At 51.8% G+C, this 15,126-nt stretch overlaps 6 protein-coding genes across 6 annotated transcripts; 3 read left to right on the top strand and 3 right to left on the bottom strand.

Annotated features, from left to right (window-relative positions):
* Positions 1-397: 397 nt before the first annotated feature.
* On the bottom strand, positions 398-2,540 carry V8C40DRAFT_249259 (nucleosome assembly protein). The gene is made up of 4 exons (XM_083216711.1): positions 2,206-2,540; positions 2,002-2,134; positions 974-1,696; positions 398-896 (listed from the first exon to the last, which is right to left on the bottom strand). The coding sequence occupies exons 1-4, from the start codon at positions 2,359-2,361 to the stop codon at positions 790-792; spliced, it is 1,119 nt and encodes a 372-aa protein (XP_083071639.1). The 5' UTR covers positions 2,362-2,540; the 3' UTR covers positions 398-789.
* A 656-nt stretch (positions 2,541-3,196) lies between these two features.
* On the top strand, positions 3,197-5,034 carry V8C40DRAFT_249257 (copper homeostasis CutC domain-containing protein). The gene is made up of 2 exons (XM_083216710.1): positions 3,197-3,507; positions 3,589-5,034. The coding sequence occupies exon 2, from the start codon at positions 3,639-3,641 to the stop codon at positions 4,575-4,577; it is 939 nt and encodes a 312-aa protein (XP_083071638.1). The 5' UTR covers positions 3,197-3,507; positions 3,589-3,638; the 3' UTR covers positions 4,578-5,034.
* V8C40DRAFT_249252 (alkaline-phosphatase-like protein) lies at positions 5,015-8,065 on the bottom strand. The gene is made up of 5 exons (XM_083216709.1): positions 6,816-8,065; positions 6,567-6,751; positions 6,428-6,506; positions 5,697-6,370; positions 5,015-5,614 (listed from the first exon to the last, which is right to left on the bottom strand). Exons 1-5 carry the CDS (start codon positions 7,356-7,358, stop codon positions 5,131-5,133), a joined length of 1,965 nt encoding a protein of 654 aa, XP_083071637.1. The 5' UTR covers positions 7,359-8,065; the 3' UTR covers positions 5,015-5,130.
* Positions 8,066-9,218: 1,153 nt separating this feature from the next.
* Positions 9,219-10,186, top strand: V8C40DRAFT_280441 (uncharacterized protein). The gene is made up of 2 exons (XM_083221398.1): positions 9,219-9,752; positions 9,817-10,186. Exons 1-2 carry the CDS (start codon positions 9,545-9,547, stop codon positions 10,104-10,106), a joined length of 498 nt encoding a protein of 165 aa, XP_083071636.1. The 5' UTR covers positions 9,219-9,544; the 3' UTR covers positions 10,107-10,186.
* A 45-nt stretch (positions 10,187-10,231) lies between these two features.
* V8C40DRAFT_249248 (tRNA-guanine(15) transglycosylase-like protein) lies at positions 10,232-11,999 on the bottom strand. Its single transcript, XM_083216708.1, has 2 exons — positions 11,541-11,999; positions 10,232-11,481 (listed from the first exon to the last, which is right to left on the bottom strand). The coding sequence occupies exons 1-2, from the start codon at positions 11,782-11,784 to the stop codon at positions 10,280-10,282; spliced, it is 1,446 nt and encodes a 481-aa protein (XP_083071635.1). The 5' UTR covers positions 11,785-11,999; the 3' UTR covers positions 10,232-10,279.
* Positions 12,000-12,712: 713 nt separating this feature from the next.
* On the top strand, positions 12,713-15,049 carry V8C40DRAFT_249247 (uncharacterized protein). The gene has a single exon (XM_083216707.1). It carries the CDS (start codon positions 12,846-12,848, stop codon positions 14,910-14,912), a length of 2,067 nt encoding a protein of 688 aa, XP_083071634.1. The 5' UTR covers positions 12,713-12,845; the 3' UTR covers positions 14,913-15,049.
* The last annotated feature ends 77 nt before the right edge of the window (positions 15,050-15,126 follow it).

Raw genomic sequence — 15,126 nt, 5'->3', positions numbered from 1 at the left:
GTCCAATTGCAGACATTCAAGATTCAATATTCCGAAGTAGCACGCCGGAAATGCATCAAGGTTGCATCAAAGGTGCATTTCTCATGGATGACAAATTCTTGGTGTATTCAAGGTTCGTTGATGACGGGCCTTGTGTCTGGCAAGTGACTTAGTATGGCATGGCTGAGCTGCGGATTGGTCTAAATGGAAAATGAGGGGGGCCTCGTTACTCAGGAATTACTCCGAGTCAAATGGCAAATAGACAAGTCGAATTCGAATTTGGGGGGAATTGGAGAAATGGGAATCATGACGCCCAAAGCTGAGGCGAGTTGGAGAGGGGCCGTCAATGTCACGTTTACATCATAATATGGGATGGGCAGTAACCTTTAATCCGATGCCAAACGGTACTAGCCGTGATGGCCATTGAACAGATCAAAGCGATGTAAATATCAAGAAATAAACGTCTGTAATTCATTCACATTGTCAACATCGACATGGAAGCAAAACAATTACAAGACGGGAACTGGGGGGGGGGGGTTTGTGCGTGATATCATTGTTTGCCCGCCGCCTTTTGCCAATCTGATTCTATCTCAAAAGTGTCCATCCTGCTCACTGTCTGAGCTCCCTTATTTTGCTTGTTTAAAAACCCTTTCCCATCATCATCGTCATCAACTTTTTTTTATATCCATCCCGTGCCCAAGTGGCTGTATATATTTCGCCTGATTTCGTCCTAGTAGAGAGGAGGAAAAATCAATCCAAAGGAAAAATAAAAAGAAAACTCGAAAAGAAATCGTTAAATCATGAGCACGCTTAAGCCTTGCGCTTCTTGGAGGGCTGGGCATCTTCCTCCTCATCATCCATCTCCTCGTCAGACTCAAAGTTGATGTCGCTCAGGGCATCCTGCTCTTGGGCCGCCACTATTGACGTCTTAGCGCTGTTGTTCATGCGTCCTCCGATTCCTCCGATGAATTTTCAGAGGCGTGAATGTACTCACAGAAGTACTTGATGGCGCCGGGCCAGAGATCCTCGGCGATGCAGACGGCAAGGTCGTCGGCAGTGGGGAAGATCTCCATCTCGTACTCGTCGTCATCATCATCCTCGTCCTCCTCCTCAGGCTCCTCCTCGACCTCCTTGCCCTCCTTGCGGGCCTTGCGCTTCTCCTGCTCCTCCTTGAGGGCAGCCTGGTTCTCCTCCTCGGAGATGCTCAGGCCGCGGAAGCCAAACCAGGCGAAGAAGCTGACGCCGTCGAGGCCGGTGCTCTCCATCTGGCTCTTGAGCTTCTTCTTGGCCTCGGTGTCGTCACCCTTGCCGGCCTTGTCGTCCTCCCAGACCTGGTAGACGAGGTCCAGCATGCCGCTGGTCAGGTCCTTGTCGGCCTTCCAGTTGATCTTGACAGGCTCACTGACGAGGCCCGCCCAGCCATCCTTGTTGCGGCGCCACCAGAACTTCTTCTCGAGAACCTTGTTCTCAAAGTACTCGTTCTCGCTGAACTCGAACTTGATGGAGATGCTGCGAGGGTCGCCGTTGGGCAGCTCAAAGCGCTCCACAGACAGGTTGACCAGAGAGCTCAGGAGGACGGCTGAGTCGGTAGGCTGGACGTACTCGTCGATATCCGGGGGGGCCTGCTCGAAGACGAGGGGCCAGAAGTTGGGGATCTCAGAGACGACCTTGGCACGCTTGGCGTACAGGTCCTTGGTGAGCTTGGCCTGTTGGCGGACTGCGAGGTGAGGATAGTGTTAGCTTGTGGGTCATTTATTCACATCAATCAATAGAATGGTGGAGGCTTCTAAGAGTTCACTCTTCTTCTTATGCCATTCGCAGCGGGAAAGGAGACACGTCGGGTAGGATCTCGACGAGTATCTTGCCGCTGAGACTGTAGAAGCAACAAAGTACATGGTAAGAGTAACAGCCTTTCCGCCTCTATCTCACCACTTTTCACCAGGGTGAAGTGGAAGAATGAATGAACGGGCAAGATTCATATTTGTTCAGGTGTATGGCAAATGCTGGCGCGGGGTGACTTACGAAGCTCAAGCTCAACTTCCTCGAAATCATCCTCGAGATCCTCCAGGATCTCATAGGAGATGGGGTTGTCAATGTTCTCGGCAGACATGGTGACGGTAGTGAGGTGTGTGTAGTGTTGCGATAATAAAAAGAGCTGGTGGTTTGACGGTTGTAAGTTTTGGGACGGAGGGGGAGCTGGTGCTTTATACCTAGGTATGTACGTACCGAGTAGTGCCTGAGGTAATGTGTGGTGGAAATCAGGTACCGACGAATATGACGTCTGAGCTGGCTGATGGGGTAGGAGAAAATTTTCTCAGCTTGCTGAAGGAAACAAATCAATGCCGAGAGTAGTATGGAGTATCTACATGTACCTAATGGCATGCAAGAGAAAAAAAATGGATGGACGTCGAAAGAGCTTGCAGGCAGATTTGTCTGGGTGTGAGTGGATGGAGCTTCGCGGTACCTTGCCTAGCACGGCATCGGCTCCCTGGCACTTGGGCGGCCTTGGGCTCGAAAAGGCAAAACCAGGGTGCACTAAGCCCGCTGGAGCTTGGTGAAGGGTCCACTGACTCGAAGCTCTTGCAGGCGGAGGGTCCACTGGAAGGGCAGCCTAAAGAAAAAAAGAAAAAATTGAGATGGGAGTTGTTGGGGAGCGGTACTCGACGAGAACATACAATTTGTATAGCCAGAGCAGGTCACCGATAGTTTTTTCTTGCATTGAATTCTCTGGGCTCCACTTGAAGGGAAGATGAGCGTTAAAAGGCATGAAATTAGAAGAAGAGAGGAGAAGAGGCCAGAACTTTAGTCTAGGCGGCCCCAGATGCGGCGAGACGGACAAACGCCACCCCCTCCGAAGCTTTCTTCTTCTTTCAATCTCTTTTTTGATGTGGATGCTTGGCATTGCTGCTAATATGCTGAATGAAGCATAATACAAAAGAACAAAATAATTGCAATAGAAGTGCCAGGTATAAGCACCGATAGAGCATGATGGTTGGTATGCGGAAAGCTGCATGTTGGGGAGTGTGTAGCTGCAGACAAAAAGCTCGGATGGCGCATTGTGAGTGGGATGCAGTCTCTTGCATGAGCTCACTTTCTATCCAACACAGTGCAGTATCAGATCACATCCCATTCATTTATTCATCCTATTCAACCACTTTCTGTAATGAAATGATTCGCATTGTGATTTTTTACAATGTGCCTGTCCTTGAACATTTTCTTCTGCAAAATTTCTTATCTGCAACTGATAAGCCGTGCCCCTCCCCCGCCTCACCCACTCATCAATCAACCAAATCAACCCCCCACCTTTCAATGTTCCATATCCTCCCTCTCCTTGAACATCTGAAACCGCCTCAACAATAACGAAATCGGACAATAGCTTGGCGGCACAATTATTCCTTCTGTTAATTTCAGTTTCACATCAGTTTCCCATTCTTGTTCAATCTGTAACCGCCTTTCATCACACCAACCAATATGAGATGACGCCGCCTATTTAAGCCCTCCAATCTTCTTCATTTTACAAGGCAAAAGGTGCTTTCATCCTCCTTCATCCCCTCCCTCATCTCCATCTTCAACTCCATACATCGGAGCTTCGTTGCTAAGTCTCAGCAGACAAACACAAAGACTCGCATCTCTACCTCCCACCTGGGCACGTTTTCGTTATGGACGCCACAATGCCCACCCCAATCGATCTTGGACAGTCAACCAAGCTGAACTGCGAAGTCGCAGTCTTCAGTGGCGCCTCCGGTCTCGAGGCTCAGGCCATGGGTGCCAAACGCATCGAGCTCAACGCTCCAGGCTCGTACGATGAAGGCGGTCTCACGCCCCCCGTCAAGGAGCTGACCTCGATTGCCTCGCAGCTTGAATGTGCCGTCCGCATCATGATTCGCCCTCGTGGCCCGCCTCGCACTCCCGTCCAGCAAGTGGGACAAGACCAAGAGAAGAAGAAAGCGGAAGATGAAGAAAAGGACCAGGTCCAAGTCCAATATGATCCTCTCCAAGATTTCATCTACACCGACGCCGAGATCGCTCTCATGGAGCAAGCCATCCACAACTTCAAGGCCACCAGGGTAATGAACCCCATCCGCGGCGACGGTTTCGTCTTCGGCATCCTCAAGCTTCAGACCAAGCCCTCCACTCTCGCCAAGTACCCAGGCCTCACCGTCACCATCGACGAGGAGCGCTGCAAACTTCTCATCGACGCCGCCCGCCCCTTCCCCTGCGTCTTCCACCGCGCCTTCGACCCCATCGCCGCCAGCGAGCGCTGGTCAAAGGGCGTCGACATCCTCGTCCGCTGCGGCTTCGACGGCGTCCTGACCTCGGGCGGCATCGGCAACGCACACGAGAATCTCGAGAAGCTCGACGCAATCTGCCACCGCGCCGCCCCCGGCAGCCTGCAGGTCATTGCCGGCGGCGGCGTCCGCCGCAACAACGTCCACAGATCTGTGGCCCAGCTCTCCGTCCACGGCACTAAGAGTGTCTGGATGCACACCGCCTCGCTGGCCAACAAGGTCGACAAGGACGGCCGCCGCGTCGAGGAGTTGGACGCGCGCGGGCTGACGGGGATCATTTCTGTGATGAATGCCACAAAGCCCGACTAGAAGTCTCCGGCTGACCATTGGCGCCAACACTATGCCCATCTTTACCAGTAGCGGTGAGATCTCGTACTTGTTTTTTTTTCCCTTTGTGCAGCAAGAATCTCTCGAAAAGTTGACACCGTTGCGAATTTAACATCACTCTCTACATTCGAGGACACGATTTCAGCATCTTCTCGAACGTTTTACTTTTCCTATTTCCCCCTTGTTGTCTCTTTTTACATTGGAGGTGATGAACTTAAAATTCCATTCATTTGGTAACCAGCAGGCGGCTTTTTCCTTTCTCTCTTTCTTCCCCTCCCCCAAAAGCATAACGAAAAGAACAAAGATGGCAACGTTGCTAAAGGATAGATTTGATGGCCTTCAGGGCATACCACGTACTGGCTTACAAAAGGTTTAGATTTACATGAGACACTTCGAGCAATAGAACCGCGATTGCAAAATTCGATTAACAATTTATTAACTCTCTCTTTTTCAATCGTAAATTAAATACAGCGCATTATCGTGACAAACGCTTTCATCTATATATACCTATTTAAATCCTCCACAAAAACACCCTCTAGCAGTCACCCTTGCCATGGGCCAGGCCCAAGCAGTTGGCAATCTTGTAAAAGATGTCGACGTTGTTGTAAGTACCACCAAAGGTCTCCTGGCAGGGGCCGAGAGCGAAGACAGGCACGTCAGTCAGAGAGTGGACACCCTGGGCCTCAGAGGTGGGAATGGTTCCGTTGATGACGATGCCGTCAACGCCGTCCTCGGGGTTGACAAAGTACTCGCTGCCAATGGGAGTGGCAGGCAGGCGAGGGCCGTTCTTGTGGACCTTGTAGTTCTCACGGTGGTCAGGGGCAGCGCCGACACCAGCGGCAAGGGCGTAGCGAGGCTCCCAGTTGGTAGGGAAGTTGACGCCAGTGCCGTAGCTGATCTTGCCGTTTTTCTTGGTGTATTGGGAGAGACCAGACTTCTCGTAGACGCCAATGGCATTGCGCTTGGCGCGCTCGTCCTTTTGGGCGGTCAGGTATTCGGTATCGGCGGAGCCAAAGACACTGTTTGACGCGTTAGTAGCTGATCAGTTTATATAGCAAATGGAAAGGGGGAGGGGGAGGATAGAAATGCAGGGAGACATACTCAAAACCGTGGCCGTGGTCAGCAGAGACGACAATCAGCGTCTCTTCATAGATACCCAGCTGCTTGAGCTTGGCAACAGTAGCACGGACGGTGTCGTCGAGCTCCAAAAGATCACCCAGAGCACGATCGTAGTCAAGGACGTGCATTTGCTTGTCAATGGAAGCAGCCTCGGACATGAGGAAGAATCCCTCCTTGCCACCGCGCTTGTGCAGGATGTCAACAGCCTTGAGGGTCATCTCCTTGAGACCGGGCAGGTCAAGAGCAGGTCCCTTTCCACCCTTGGGGTCGTTCTTGAAGGCCTTGAGGTTGTCCTTGTAGATGTTGCGGTCCAGCCAGACGGGCATGACACCCTGGCAAAAGACACCGAGAGCCTTCTTGTTGTTGTCGGCAGCGAGGAGGGACTTCTTGTCAGTGCTGACAGAGTAGCCCTTCTTGGCGAACTCGGCATAGTAGTCCTTGCCCTGGTAAGAACCAGTACCGGGGAGGAACTGCTCAGCACCGCCACCGAAGAAGACATCAGGACCACCGTGGTTGGTCCAGGAGTAGTTGGTCATGCCGTGGAGGGCCTGGTCAATCAGGGAGCCGTACTCGCTGCGGCGACGAGTATGGCCACTGAGAGCAATGGGAGTGGCATCGGCAAGGAAAGCCGTGGAGACAGCACCCCAAACACCTTTCTACGGCAGGATGTTAGCCAATTTCTCATCATATACTCTTGATTATTGTATACTTACGCGGACACGGCGGAAAATTTCAACAATGGTCTCAACCTTGGGGTCATCGAAGGCGTTGGGAGAGGAGTCAGCGTGGACACTAAACATATCTGTCAGCTTCTATCGGAAATGATGCCATTTCTAGCCGGAAAGACTATACCCCATAGCGTTGACGGTGCTCTTGTGGCCAGAGTAGAGAGCAGAGGCCGAGTTGGCAGAATCGGTGATGTAGCTGTCAATGGAGTGGGTCATCTGGTGGCCCAGGACGGGGAATTCGTCAAGCTGCAGACGAGTCTGGTATTTGCCGTTGATGCTCTGGTGTCCAAGGAGACGAGCAGCGGTGATCTACACCAACATCAATGGTTAGCAATTGGAAGATGAGGTTATTCACAGCTCAATCGCAACATACCATGTTGGTGGTCATGCCATCACCAATGAAGAAAATGACGTTCTTGGCCCTCTTCTTGGTGTGGAGGTCGCGGACAACCCACTTGGCGGTGGTCTTCTCGCCATTGTAGTAGTTCAAGGTGACGGTGTAAGTGCCCGGCTCGTAGAGAGCAATCTTGCGGTACGCCTTGGAGGCGACGTTGACAACGGAGGGCTTGTGGGCGTCTTGAGCAAAGAGGTCCTCATACCAGTTAAACGTCCACTTCTCGAGCGAAGGTTCCTTGATGTCAAAGGCTTTGGCAAAGTCCTTAGCCTTGCCGCCGTCCTTGGAGATGGTCACCTTGAACTTCTCGTCGGGCTTGCCGTTGTGGGCGGCCTCGGAGCCATTGACGGGAGCGTGAACTTCGACACGCAAGTCAAACAGCTGGCCGGGGAGGAAGTCGCTCTGGTCGGGAGGCAGAACACATCCCAGAGTCGGGCATGTTCCCAGGCGCTGGAAGGTCTGGGCAGAGACGCCCGACAGCGAGGCTGCGAGGAGGCTGACAACTCCAAATTTGGCAATCATCTTGGGCTGTGGCAGCTATCCAAGCTATACAACGAATTGAGGAGTGCAATGACTGCAGGGCAGCTGGGGGTAAAGCAAGAGGAGCGGCATGACAAGGCTCGTCAGTCCCTTATATACAAATATGACGGGCGATCCGGTCCTCGCGTGATGACCATGCCGAGCAACGCAAAATGTTGCAGCCAGCGGACAATTCCGTTAGCTTCCCTGGCCGTGTGCAGCATTGAGCAGACGGAGAGGGATGCAAGGCACCTTGCAACTTGGTCGAAGGGCATCATCATCCCTGCATTGTCAGTCCATGGCGTCTGGGCTAGAACCACCGGCTATGGGCGAATACACGAATGTGAGGTAGCATCCATCGCTCTATGATACCCCATTGGCTCAGCCGGGCCCTTTCTCGCGTGGGGGAAATGCACGTTGCAGATTGCAGATGCCTGTTGTCTACTTGGGTGTGCTCGAAGCCATGCTTCCTCCATCGCGATGCCAAGCAACGTGGCGACACAAGAAGCAGTCCCCTTATTGTCGAGCACACAAGCACGTGTCGTCTCGATGCCAGAATCGAGAGTCCGAGGCCCTGCAGTAGGCGGCGATGCTCGTGGCTCTTGGCATTCTCTAGCAAAATCCAGGGCCCAGCTTGGCGTATCTGGATCTCGTCCGCCAGAATGACGCCAGTCGTAGAGAAGAAAAGCAGCCGTGCAGTCTTGATAACCTCATCCATCAAAGTCGTTAGCTCACGGGTTTCAAGGGACTTTCGTCTGCAGCCGAAGGTCTGTCGATCTTGGCGCTCGTCCCGTGGGTTGAAGTCATCATCTCATTGGGCGCTCCGAGCTGGCCCTGGTTCGTGTTTGCCCTGCGATTCGACAATTCAAAAGTTCGCAGACTCCACAAGTCGACAGGCACCGGCAGCCATTTGAGGTAGCACTGCTGGAATTAGACGTATTAGACTAGGTTTTTCTGTTATTGTTATGCTTATTTCTTATTTTCTGAATGGGTATGTGGTCGTACCCTCCGCGGTATAATAAGAGCAGAATGCAGATCCAAATTGAAGAGGTTTGCGTTGCTGTCGATCTCGTACCGTAGGATTTCCTCGTATTGTGTTGTTTCTTTTGCCCTTGTTGAATATGGGCATGGCAGGCAGGAAATACTATTGCCGTCAAGTATAAATCCAGCGTCAGCACATCCGGGCTTGCATGTCGCAAGGTTGCACGGCATCCAGAGCTGAACAGCCTCTCGGTCGCTCTCAAGCAACGGACGATACCGATACGTCCAACGAGGCCGGTTTAAGTGGGCAGCAGTGACAAATAGCCCCCGTCAAGACGAACTAGATGCCAACCTCGTCTCAATCCGTTGACCGACGCTGCGTTCATCGACTCTGAGTTGGGCCCACGCAGGCTCACTCGTCAGCTCGGTCCATCAGTCGATAGTCTTTATGTTTAACCTTGGTTCAAGCTTAAATCGGGGCGCATGCTTTTCGGACAGAGCCCGGTCGGCAGCCTTTTAGGCGTTGAATCGAGGCCACATGCTGACTATCGTCGTCGTGGTGTTTTCTTAAATCTCGTTGTTGCCTTTGCATCCACGGGGTACGAAGTAAATGGATTGAAATCGTTATCGCGGCTTACTTAATCCCCAGCATCTGGAGGAAGGCACATCCCAAGGCAGGAGCATCCATTCCCATTGCCGACTAGGTACCTGCCAGTAGCTGAATCTTTATCTGATGTCCATTCATTGTTATACTTATTATAACAGCTGCATAGAGAAAAAAACCCCCCAGTTCAAGGCTTGCCATAGTTTCCTGTTCTCTTCAGTAGACTATCCGACGTATCGGATTTTGTCTCCTCACTTCACATATTCCTATCACTATGTCGTTTAAGTTGATACATGGAAGTGGCTGTTGTAAAAGCCAATTGAACGAATCATTAGCTGAGATACCTTAACACTAGAAGCTTTGCTGACGCCAAAACACAGTAATCCGCAGATATACAGCAACCGCCGCTCTGCTTCATAGAGAGGGCTGGAATGCTTCACAACCTTACGACTTTCTTCTTCTCCATCTCTCTGGAATGCACTCACTTGCATGGAAACCCCATATAAACCCCTCTTGCACAATCGGGTAGAGGGGACAGAACCGATGGCACAATGCTACACGTATAAGCATAAAAATTTGAGTGAATCCATGCAGCCCCTCTAGCATGTCTAATCAAACTGTACAAGACATCCTCCAATACCAATTTCGAAACCCCAAACTTCTCGAAGAAGCTCTCCGGGCCCCAGGCACAGATCCAGGAACAACCCGCCAAAACCCAAGAGCCCATGGAAACAAGGGTCTAGCCATGATTGGAGACGCCGTCCTCCGACTCGCCGTAGTCGACGACAGCATCATAAACGGGAAAACTACCCGTGAGCTTTCCATAGTATCCATGAACCACCTTGAATTCTCTCCCAAGCTGATTTGAGCTTGCAGAAAGCTGCCAACAGATGTGCGTGGCCGAAATCTCGAATATCGCTTTGAGCAACACGCTGCAGAAATGGGAAATCGGTCAGTTTGTCAAGCTGCATCCGGGTCAAAAGGGTGTCATATCTCCAGGCACAGGAGCTTCCACTGCTGAGGCGCTGGTTGGTGCTGTGTGGATTGATTCGGATCGAGATTTTACCACTGTTCATCGTGTAATTCACAACCTTGACATTGCTAGTGAATTCTTGCAAAGTGGAAATCACTTATGTGGCAAGGCCGAGACGGCTGTGGCCGCATAGAACCAAATAGTCCAAGGTCAAGATTCATACATAAATTAAAAGGACACTCGCTTTGTGCATCCTTAATTTTTTGTAAACCTACCATTCAAGTAGTCAGTAAAATCACGGGAATCCATGGAGAAACTGTTATCTTTTATCATTTTATTATTTACCTCGTTTGTCGTCTATTCATGCTAATTTATACTCAATGTTGCTACAGCCTCTTCCACATTAACCACCGCCACCGGTGTAGCATCTTGACTCTCACCACTAGGTGTACTGCTTTCCGCAAGATTCGTAATCTGTGCCGATGCTGTCCCCTTTTCTAAATCTTTCCAAGCCGGTTTGTTGATCCTATCTGCGTCCGCCTCGCTCTTAAAGTGATATCCTCTCGCCCTGGGTCTTTCGCCAGTGCCTTCAGGAAACACAGGCTCATATGAAGCAATAAACCGACGCGCTTCCTCCTCGAATACCGCTTGCCCTTTAGCAAGGGCCTCTCGAATGCCCACGAAGAATTCGTTAACGACGTGGTGGTTGTGGATTTGTAGGAGGTTCCAACCCAGCATCTCCTTGGCATTGAGTAGGTGGTGAAGGTATGCTCTGTGGTGTTTCAAGCAAGTGTAGCATTGGCAGCCTTCTACCAAGGGAACAACGGCTGTGTTGTGCTCTGGAGACCACATGTTGATTCCGAGAGGTCGCACTTCATCAATACTAGGTGGTGGAAACGAGAATGTCATGGCGACGCCGGCGTCAGAAGTGATATTTGCAAAGGACAGTGAACAGATGTCGATGCCAAGGGATATCTGACGCAGAACCTCTTGTGGAGTTTTGGGAGGATCCATGCACAATTTAGGAAGAGGTGTTAACGGAGGATAGTTGACAAGGTCGGGAAGCAGGTTTGCATCGTAAACCGCTAGACCATCTAGCTCTCCAATCACATCTTCTGATAGATGCCTCAGATAGTCCCACTGGATGGGATACTCGACTGGAAGCACTGGGGCAAACAGAGAGCTATCCAAAGGATCCGTAGGCTTGGACGAAGCCAGCTTACCCAAGAATTCATCCAACCATACTTCTGTCCGTTCCACCATTCGCACCAGCTTCTTAGATGAGGGTGTCGCGCTGGTGTGAGGCAAGTCGGCCATTGGCAGCACGATATCAGGTTGCAGCGACTGGACGTAAGATGCAAACTCGGGCACCGTCACATTGCGGAATCCGGTAGAAGTGAAGACGGCGAGAGCCTTGGGCGTGTTCCCGAACGGAGTTGTAATGGCCGGGCACCGTCGCGGACCAAGTACTGAAAGAGTATTTGACGGCAGGGCTGTAAATCTATGCAACCGGCGCGAACCCTCTCCGCCAGGAGTATGCTGAATGGGAGGCTCTTTTTTCTCAATAACTACCCGTTACAATCAGTCAATGACCTCGTCATGAGTACAGGCAGGTTTGATGACTTACAGTCTTCCAGCGCCATGTAAACTCCGTTTACAGATGTGTGTCTCTTGAGGTTGTCGGGGGTGAGATGAGGAATCGCCCCGCGAGATGTGACTGCGAAGAAGTTTGGTGTTTCGACGACCTTTTTGCCCGGAAAAGACAGCTTTCCTAGACGGGCGGCAGAGCCATCGGCGGCGGCAGAGCTTATGAGCTCGAAGATTTTGCGGCCAGACATGTCGGAAGAATTCTCAAGACTTGGATCACTCATTTTGAGTTGCCACCCCTTCTAGGGTTGGGGAGTGAGAAAAAAATTAAGAGAATAAAATAGTGAAAAGGCAAATGAATCTATGAAGCAAAGGGGTATATGAGAAAAGTCACGATGCGTCTTGTAAATGAAGCTCATCAAACTTATAGTCTATGCATCAAACACTCGAACGACAAATGATTGAATCCCACAATCTTTCTGTGATATGGAGAATACTCATGGCCCATCGATAATTCATACTAGCTGCGGTGCCTGACTGATAAGACATCTTGTTCGTCTTATCTTTTGCCGATGTTTCTCCGACGTTTAGCACATGCGCTTGGCCTCTTGCAGCCATTGCGTCTAAATCCCGAATCTTCAAAGAGATGGACCCTTTAATGGAGCAGAAAATAGGCATCAAATGCCGGTTCGATGGCTTCTAGTAGCGAGATGAAGCCAGAGGATTTGCCGAGAGAGACTTCGTATCCATATGATTATGTACTGTAGATACACGTATCTCGCCTGCTGTTCTCCTTTATCTCCGGGAGTCTAATACCTAGTAAGAGAGTTTATTGAAGCCCTCAAGTGCATAGTGCATGAACGCATCCGTCAACCATCGAATGCAACATCAAAAAACCACCGAATCAAGAGCGTCGCCTGCGCCTTGTGTCTCGTCGGCACTGCTCAATAGCATCGGCAACTGCCAACACGATCGTCTCCAGAGATCTGCGATTCGTGATCTTTAAAAAGACCTCAGTCGCGCGTGATATCCCCAAGTCAAACAGAGACAGAGACAGCTTCATCCAATCACACCCCATAGGCCCAGCCGCGTGCCGCTTACTCCGTCTCTTCCATCCTCCATCTCCAAACCTCCCGAGCTTCCGGCGACCCACCAGATCCCCCCCGTATTTAGAGGCTGAGCGGCCGCGTTTGGGATCCGTTTTTAGTGGCAGTTGATTGACCTTTTGTTCGCTGCAAGCTTACGTTACAGGCAAATTCCCCGTCTGCCCTAGGCCATTCAGTCAGTCGATCAATACGAGTAGTTGCCTTGCCTGCCAACGCAGCAGGATTCTTCTTCCCCAACCATGGTGAGACCGCTCGAGCCTTACCACGACAACGATGAGAGCGAGCCACTCATGAAGGACGACCCGGAGCGAAACGATGCCGGCACAGGCGCTGGAACTGGCGCTGCGTCCAGCACTGTTGTCACTGAAATTGACCATCCCGATGCGCCGCTGGAGATCCCCGTCCAGGCCGCTACAGCCGGCCGCGGGACGACGACGCTCGAAGTCATCGACGACAACAGCAGCAGCGACGGCAATGCGCCCACGCCGCGCTTCATACAGGACGAGCGCTCGTCCAAGCGATGGAAGAAGATTCCCTACCCGGTCCGCCGCGTCCTGGCCGCCTTTGGCAAATGGGCCAAAGGTCCGCCCAATCCGCAGCCGTACCGCATAAAGCCTTTGTTCCCGGCCGTGCAAGAGTATCCGCTGTATCTCGTGGAGCGATTCCTGCCCAAGGCATACCGCTTCTGGGCCATATTCCTCTACTTTTCCATATGGGTCATTACATTTGTGCTCGTCAAACGCCAGGAGACGATTGCCTCTACCGTTGAGGGATGGGGCCAGTCGCAGCCGATTAGCTGCGGCGACACATACTGGAGCGCGGGCAATGGATGCGGCTTGGACGGAAACGACTGCAGGCCCTTCAATGGCAGCGGTTTTGCCTTCCAGTGCCCAGCCTCGTGCGAGAGCTATCACGTCCTGAATCCCAGGGCCGTTGGTGACCAGGAAGTGATTTACCGGCCAATGGTCATCGGAGGGCCGTCCAACGACGTCAATCCCGAGCTGGCCACTTATCGCGGCGACTCCTACATTTGCGCTTCGGCAATTCACGCAGGCATCTTCCCCAATGGCAAGGGAGGCTGTGGCGTTGTCGAGCTTGTTGGCCAGTACCAAGAGTTCGTCAGCTCTCAGCGACACGGCATTCTGAGCGTCCCCTTCGACTCGTACTTTCCTCTAGCATTCCGATTCGTTCCCGACATCAAATGCAGGGCCAAGGACGAGAGATGGTCCATCCTGGCTGTTTCAACCGTTTTCACTGGCGTGCTGTCGCTTTTCACCTCCTCGCCCGCTCTCTTCTTCTTTCCCACATTTGCCGGCATGTTCTTCGCGGTCGGCATGTCACTAGACCAGCCGGGACATTCTACCGTGACGGATCTGTTTTCCAACATCCTGGGCAAGTTTCTTCCTGCCATGTTTTGCGCATGGGTCATGTACGACAAGATGGGCGTCCGCCGTACGCTCAAGCATCTGACTGCGCAGATTGAAAAGACTGTCCTGTGGCTGGGCGCCTGCTGGGTGGGCGCTCTCACCAACTACACGCTGGACTTTATCCCCATCCAGCGTCTCAATAAGCATGATCTTGATCAGCAGCCTGGAGCTAGAGCAGCTCTGGCCACCATTGTCATCATCTTGTTTTTCATTATCCTCTCGCAAGTGTTTTACTTTAGACAAGAGGGTCGGTTTATCCCGTATATCAAGCTATACGCCCTGTTCATCTTCAGCATTCTCATCTCCTTGACGCTCCCGGGGCTGCAGCTGCGCCTCCACCACTACATCCTGGCGCTGCTGCTGTTGCCCGGCACGAGTATGCAGACCCGGCCAGCGTTGCTTTACCAGGGCATCCTGATCGGGCTGTTCATCAACGGCATCGCCCGCTGGGGTTTCGATCCCGTGCTAGAAACGCCCGCAGCCCTTCAGGGAGACGCACAGAAGGGATCTCTCCTCCCGACCATCTCCCCGCCCGTCATTTACATCGGGGAAGGTCCGCATAGCCCTTCCAACATCACGTTCACTTGGAACCAGCCGCCGAGCAAGATCTATGACGGCATCAGCATTCTTGTTAACGACGTAGAGCGCTTCCGGGGCTATTTCGACGACATCATCGACCGACAAGACAGCTTTATTTGGTCTAGAAACGGCACCCTCGGGCTGCCGGAGTACTTTAGATTTGCATACATGCTAGGAAGCTCGAGTGGGGATTATACCAAAGCCGGCATTTGGTCGGCCGAAGGCGAGTGGACGCAGATGAAGGCCGGGCCGTCCCGCGTCAAGGCCAGGGACACCCAGGAACATATAGTCCGACGATGATTTTTTCCCTTGATGCGTTTTGATGATGTTTGTTTATACTGGATACCTCGAGCTTGCACTGTAGTTTCATATATATATGTCGTAGGTTGTATAGAAGCAGTCTCTGGATAAATGACATATTACATGATACCTATGAATCGCTTCCCTGATGCGTGTCTTGTCGGGTCTTGAATCACGAATTATTGAATAGTGGATCCTCCGGCGCCGGGACAAT

This window comes from Trichoderma camerunense, assembly GCF_050948025.1.
Source record: "Trichoderma camerunense strain CBS 138272 chromosome Unknown V8C40scaffold_12, whole genome shotgun sequence".
NCBI classification, from domain to species: Eukaryota; Fungi; Ascomycota; class Sordariomycetes; order Hypocreales; family Hypocreaceae; genus Trichoderma; species Trichoderma camerunense.
Note: the sequence above shows the minus strand (reverse complement) of the source record. Positions and strands in the feature narration are given on the sequence as shown.

Excerpts from the sequence above, each read along its gene's own strand:
- V8C40DRAFT_249248 (XM_083216708.1), bottom strand. The coding sequence starts at position 11,784 with ATGAGTGATCCAAGTCTTGAGAATTCTTCCGACATGTCTGGCCGCAAA. Across the intron at positions 11,482-11,540 it reads TTACATGGCGCTGGAAGACT|TTATTGAGAAAAAAGAGCCT; the intron begins GTAAGTCATCAA and ends TGTAACGGGTAG.
- V8C40DRAFT_249252 (XM_083216709.1), bottom strand. The coding sequence starts at position 7,358 with ATGATTGCCAAATTTGGAGTTGTCAGCCTCCTCGCAGCCTCGCTGTCG. Across the intron at positions 6,371-6,427 it reads AAATTTTCCGCCGTGTCCGC|AAAGGTGTTTGGGGTGCTGT; the intron begins GTAAGTATACAA and ends ATCCTGCCGTAG. Across the intron at positions 5,615-5,696 it reads GACCACGGCCACGGTTTTGA|TGTCTTTGGCTCCGCCGATA; the intron begins GTATGTCTCCCT and ends CGCGTCAAACAG.
- V8C40DRAFT_280441 (XM_083221398.1), top strand. The coding sequence starts at position 9,545 with ATGTCTAATCAAACTGTACAAGACATCCTCCAATACCAATTTCGAAAC. Across the intron at positions 9,753-9,816 it reads CATAAACGGGAAAACTACCC|AAAGCTGCCAACAGATGTGC; the intron begins GTGAGCTTTCCA and ends TTGAGCTTGCAG.
- V8C40DRAFT_249259 (XM_083216711.1), bottom strand. The coding sequence starts at position 2,361 with ATGCCATTAGGTACATGTAGATACTCCATACTACTCTCGGCATTGATT. Across the intron at positions 2,135-2,205 it reads ATTACCTCAGGCACTACTCG|CTCTTTTTATTATCGCAACA; the intron begins GTACGTACATAC and ends TCAAACCACCAG. Across the intron at positions 1,697-2,001 it reads GGAAGTTGAGCTTGAGCTTC|TCCGCCAACAGGCCAAGCTC; the intron begins GTAAGTCACCCC and ends CTCACCTCGCAG.
- V8C40DRAFT_249257 (XM_083216710.1), top strand. The coding sequence starts at position 3,639 with ATGGACGCCACAATGCCCACCCCAATCGATCTTGGACAGTCAACCAAG.
- V8C40DRAFT_249247 (XM_083216707.1), top strand. The coding sequence starts at position 12,846 with ATGGTGAGACCGCTCGAGCCTTACCACGACAACGATGAGAGCGAGCCA.